The following is a 5,265-nucleotide window of genomic DNA, read 5'->3' as shown; positions in this document are numbered from 1 at the left end:
CCTGCTGGTACGAGACTCGAACCCGCAACCTTTGGGTTACGAGTCCTACTCTCTAACCATTAGGCCACGACTTCCCATAAACAAACCTCAAACCCCATAAACAAAGCAGCTGCACTACTTCCTAAAAACTTACTTAAATGGTAAACCATAGATGCATATCTGTCAGAGTGAAGATTTAGTCGCATATGCGAGTGATTTACTCGCAATGTAGAGGGTTGAAGGTACTTAAAAAGTACTTGAATTTTTAAAAGGCAGTATATATGAAATTAGTGTTCATTTTTGTTTTCGATTAAAAACTATCTTTTTACGCAAAATTAACAATGCTGCACGTGTAAAATACCATTTCTCCCGGCTTTTGGGAGCGCTCGAGATCTTGCGATATTACTAGAAAAGCGGTCTCGCGATATCAGTATAAAGTTGAGTTTGTGGTAAAACCTTTTGATAGTGCTTGCATTAGACATGTGCTGGTATTCGGTAATGCGATATATCACGGTAATGAATATGCACGGTATTGTTATCGTGGGCACTTCAAAATACCATGAATAATTATTTAAAACAAATTATTCCGATTTTTTGAACGCATTAAGATTATTTTCTCCATCAACTGGTCACAATGCACAACACCGCTGTGTGCTGCGTAAAAGACCGCATGCGCACTCTGATGTAAACAAGCTTTTGCTTTAGACCATTTACAAATGTTAAGTCTTAAAATAAAATATTAAGGTTACCACTGCATGTTTCTGGGGAAAAAATGCAGAGATTGAATATAGTTTATTTATAGTTATTTTCAAATCTTCAATGTACTGTCATTATAAAAGAACTTCATTATTGTTTATTTAATTCTAACAAATAAGTTCGTTAAAAACTAACCAAAATTAAAAAGAATTTGCTTATAATTTGTGCACAGGAGAGACTTGGTGTTGTTTCCAAACAAAAGGAAATATATCGGCATCGGCTATCGACCAAAATGAGTTGAAAAATATCGGCATATCTGATATTGGCAAAAATCCAATATTGTGCATCCCTAAAAAAATGTATTAAACCTGTTATAGTTTATGACCACTTTTTTTGCAACTAAATTTCTATTTCGTGATAATACCGTATACCGTGATAAAAGCATTAGCAATTAATTGCAACATGAACATTTCTTACCATCATATGCCTAACTTGCATTATATTGTTCGGTCTTTTATTGCATGTGCTGTTTGTTTGGGTTTCAACGCATATAAAGTCTGACACACTTTGTGTTGCACTGTTATCATTTGCAAACGTGGAGCACGTCTCCATCTCAGCAGCTCGGTCGACAAACTCTTCCTCTGCATATGCTGTGAGTTTGGGTTTCTTAATGTTTATCTGGGAAAACTGTGCGTTATCTCGCTAGATTTGTAATATAAATCATTTATAAACCTATGCCAGGTGCGCTTACTCTTGCCCAGGGCAAGTAAGACTGCAACTCAAGGCTGGCAGTCATGCATATGCTCTGGAACAGAGTAATATCACGTCCACATCGCAGGCTTTGCGATTAGCAAATTGCAACGTATCAAATCGCGATTTCGATTCGATTTCGATTAATCGCACAGCCCTAGCTGTACATAGCGATTTCAAAATAAAAGTTGCTCTGAGTTTGCTTGTGTCCGCATGAAATCAAAATTTACCATATTTATTTTTGCACATTGTTAGTCTTAAAGTGAACAATTAATCCTCTGAAAAAAATTGTCTTGGTAATCTTTAATCAAAATCTGATCATTTGTTTCCGCTCCGGAATGGCGCTCCTGCTCTGATGAGGTCAGTTTGACGGCTTGGGCAGAATTTGCTTAATCACGCCCCTCCAACCGTTAGTTTGCTGCGAGTGAAAGATGAGGAGGAGCTCAAAAATAAAACCTCGCCCTCTACTCAATATTCTGTTTCAGGTGGATATACATCACCATACTGAAAGTCAGCAGCAACTTCCAGTTCACGCGGACTTTAAGTTGGTTATGTTCATATTATATATATAGGCATAATACATTATGTATTTTAACAGTGTTGTTCAATAAAACCATGTAATTACTTGGTTTTGATACTTTAATGATGAGGCAATCATAATTGGTTCAAATAGTTTATATATAAATAGTCATACTAAAGCCAGATTACTCAATTGTCAAAATAATCAGTAGATTACTTAATTACCTAAATAATTGTTAGTTACGGCCCTAGATTAGTTAAACATTTCAAAGTACAACCGCATTGTTTTGCATTTTGTGATTAAACGACAAATGTTTTGTAATTGAAAATTTCTTAAAACTATTAAAATATTATCTCGTTCTAGTGAACCAAGTCTCTGTATTTTGTCCCAGCTCATGAGCTAAGTTTGTCACACACCTAGTGCATGATATAGCTCATAATTTTCCAAGTGTATGATATAGCTTTCATTCATACGGTAAATCGTGTATTCATAAAATAAAAGGAAAGTGATAACTTTGCCATAGTATCCTTTCAAATGTTAAAGTGGCCACAGTCATTGCATGCTTTGCTTGTGCTGCACTTTATTTGTACCACTTTATTTTATTAGTTTATTTATTATTATTTGAAAGATAACAATATTGTTAGAAAGTCCTTAAGTCCTGGAATGTCGTTTTGCAGTATATGTAGGAACCCTGCATCTGAATCATTACCGAGTGTTCTGTCATAGTAAAAAAAAAAAAAAAAAATTTATACACTTACCTATTTTTGCATTCATTTTCTTCCCTTTTTTTTTTTTTTTTAATTTACATTTTCTCTTTTTGTGCTTTTTTTTTTTTTTTTTTGCTTTTTCTTTCAGACCCATGCTCTCTCGGGTCCTCACCACTCAGGAGGTCACGGCCCTCCACCTGTGATGTTGCTTCATGCCCCACCACCCCCTCAGCAGGGTTCTGGCCCCCAGCATGGGCATCCTCCACCCCAGCAGGGACCCCACCAGCACTACACCTACATTGGACCACCTCAGGGTGAGTTTCTTACAAACAAAAAACCAAATACGTTTGTTTGTTGCAGTCAAGTAATTTGTGTGCTGAAAGCTACAAGCTTACAGAATTAGATCTAATTGATATTTAAAATACAGCATTGTGCAAATGCATTTACCAAGATTTTATTTGTATTACTTTTACTATTCAGTTTTTAATTTGTTTTATTACAAATTATTAATTTGTGTGTTTCTCTGCTCCCATCAGTGTCAGTGCAGGCTCATCCTTCCCAGCAGATTCCATTCCACCCTCCTGGAAACTGACAGAGCGGCTGAGACTGAAACTGTGTGGATCACCACAGAGTGACAGAGAGCGCCCCCATCTGGATCTCCTGTGTGATCGCATATGCGTTTGTACATAAAATCCAACTGAACAGATTTTGTTTTAGATACCTCTGGCAAGACTGAATGTGCTTGTTTTATTGGGGGTTTTTTTTCCTTTTTATTTTTAATTTGAGTGGACGGGGGCACAGTGTCTAATGCAGAAAGAGGGAACGAGTGAGCGTGTAAGAAGGAACAAAAATGGAAAGAATGAGGGACATTTTTATAAAAAATACAGTGCCCTCTCTCTTTGTCCTCAACCCCCTTATTAAATAAGCAAATAATAAATGGTTAAAAAAAAGAACAAAAAAAAAAAGTGTATAAAAATAAATTTTTAAACTCTCCTTTTGTCTCATGTGTTTTGAATGTTATTCTCGGAGTTGATCTTTACGGCTGGCATTCGCTAAATTTCTCAGCCATAATTACAATTTCTATTCATATTGTAGCACCATACACCATATGATTTGTACATCTTGTATTGTAAAATTTATGTAGCCATTTACAAACCAATAGCTAACATGTTTATTCATTTTAATGACAAAAAGCTATATATTACATGGCAGAGTCAAAAAAAAAAGTTAATATATTTGAAAGTAAAAGCCTGGATGCAGTACACTGTAAACAGCAAATGTTAATAAAAAAAACATAAAAAACATTCTCAGGTTTCGTCAGCAAATCTGTCATAAGGATTGAGGGAGGAAGTTTTCGGAGGTGACGATGGTTCAAAGCTTTCTTGGTGATGCACTTCAAAATTCAAAGCACAGGTAAATCTGAAAACTCTTCTGGCAGTCAGGATGATTCTTAGGTCTGACCTTTTTAACTGTCATTATTTGGTAAAAGGCAAATCCTGAAGAAAAGGAAAATGGAATAAGATTTTTTTTTCTCTCTTCCATTCAATGGACAATCCAAAATATATCGACATACGCGCATACAGTAAAATTAGAGAACGCATGGAAGGGTCAAAAAAAAAAAGTTAATATATTTGAAAGTAAAAGCCTGGATGCAGTACACTGTAAACAGCAAATGTTAATAAAAAAAAATAAAAAAACATTCTCAGGTTTCGTCAGCAAATCTGTCATAAGGATTGAGGGAGGAAGTTTTCGGAGGTGACGATGGTTCAAAGCTTTCTTGGTGATGCACTTCAAAATTCAAAGCACAGGTAAATCTGAAAACTCTTCTGGCAGTCAGGATGATTCTTAGGTCTGACCTTTTTAACTGTCATTATTTGGTAAAAGGCAAATCCTGAAGAAAAGGAAAATGGAATAAGATTTTTTTTTCTCTCTTCCATTCAATGGACAATCCAAAATATATCGACATACGCGCATACAGTAAAATTAGAGAACTACATAGTACCTTGGTTATTGTAAATTAGGGTCTGTGTTGACATAATCAGAGCTGTCCCGTTCATCACTGCTTTGACTTCCACGGGACAGACCTGTTGAGGAGGAGGACCATAAAGAATAATTAATTATTTGGTATGTTGATCATATAAAAATAAAACTTTATATAATTATTGTTTGATAAATTATAAATACATTTTATGGTTTTAGCTAATGTAATACATTTTGCTATTCTTGTGTTTGTAAAGCCCTGCTTTTTTGCATTTATCAAAGAGCAGCCTGCATTTGGAAAATATATTTTAAATATTAAGTAAATATATATATTTATACACTACCAGTCAAAAGTTTTTGAACAGTAAGATTTTTAATGTTTTTTTAAAGAAGTTTCTTCTGCTCACCAAGCCTGCATTTAATGGATCCAAAGTACAGCAAAAACAGGACAATTCTTAAATTTTTTCAGGTTTCTTTGATGACTAGAAAGTTCAGAAGAACAGCATTTATCTGAAATCGAATCTATCGACCAGATTGTCACTGAATTTTTGTGGGGTGGTAAAGTGCCCAGAATTCGGAAATCGTTGCTTCAAAGATGCCAGCTGAACGGTGGGCTCTCTTTACCCAATTTCA

General features: G+C 35.1%; 1 protein-coding gene and 1 long non-coding RNA gene across 3 annotated transcripts in view; one reads left to right on the top strand and one right to left on the bottom strand.

Moving 5' to 3' along the window:
* The first annotated feature begins 2,792 nt into the window (after positions 1-2,792).
* LOC107754651 (uncharacterized) lies at positions 2,793-3,435 on the top strand. Its single transcript, XR_001641606.1, has 2 exons — positions 2,793-2,966; positions 3,189-3,435. It is a non-coding gene; the product is annotated as an uncharacterized LOC107754651 (long non-coding RNA).
* Positions 3,436-4,289: 854 nt separating this feature from the next.
* LOC107755157 (uncharacterized) overlaps positions 4,290-5,265 on the bottom strand; it is a 9,295-nt gene continuing 8,319 nt past the window's right edge. For both annotated transcript variants that reach the window (XM_016571864.1, XM_016571872.1), the window contains exons 12-13: positions 4,655-4,736; positions 4,290-4,543 (exon numbers count right to left, since the gene is read on the bottom strand). In XM_016571864.1, coding sequence (XP_016427350.1) covers positions 4,660-4,736 — 77 coding nt within the window. In that variant the 3' untranslated portion in view covers positions 4,290-4,543; positions 4,655-4,659. The remainder of the gene's footprint in view (positions 4,544-4,654; positions 4,737-5,265) is intronic.

The sequence above is a fragment of the Sinocyclocheilus rhinocerous genome, unplaced genomic scaffold (genome assembly GCF_001515625.1).
Source record: "Sinocyclocheilus rhinocerous isolate Xijiao unplaced genomic scaffold, SAMN03320098_v1.1 scaffold1063, whole genome shotgun sequence".
In the NCBI taxonomy this organism is placed as follows: Eukaryota; Metazoa; Chordata; class Actinopteri; order Cypriniformes; family Cyprinidae; genus Sinocyclocheilus; species Sinocyclocheilus rhinocerous.
The sequence above is the reverse complement of the archived record's forward strand: the minus strand, read 5'-3'. Positions and strand labels throughout refer to the sequence as shown.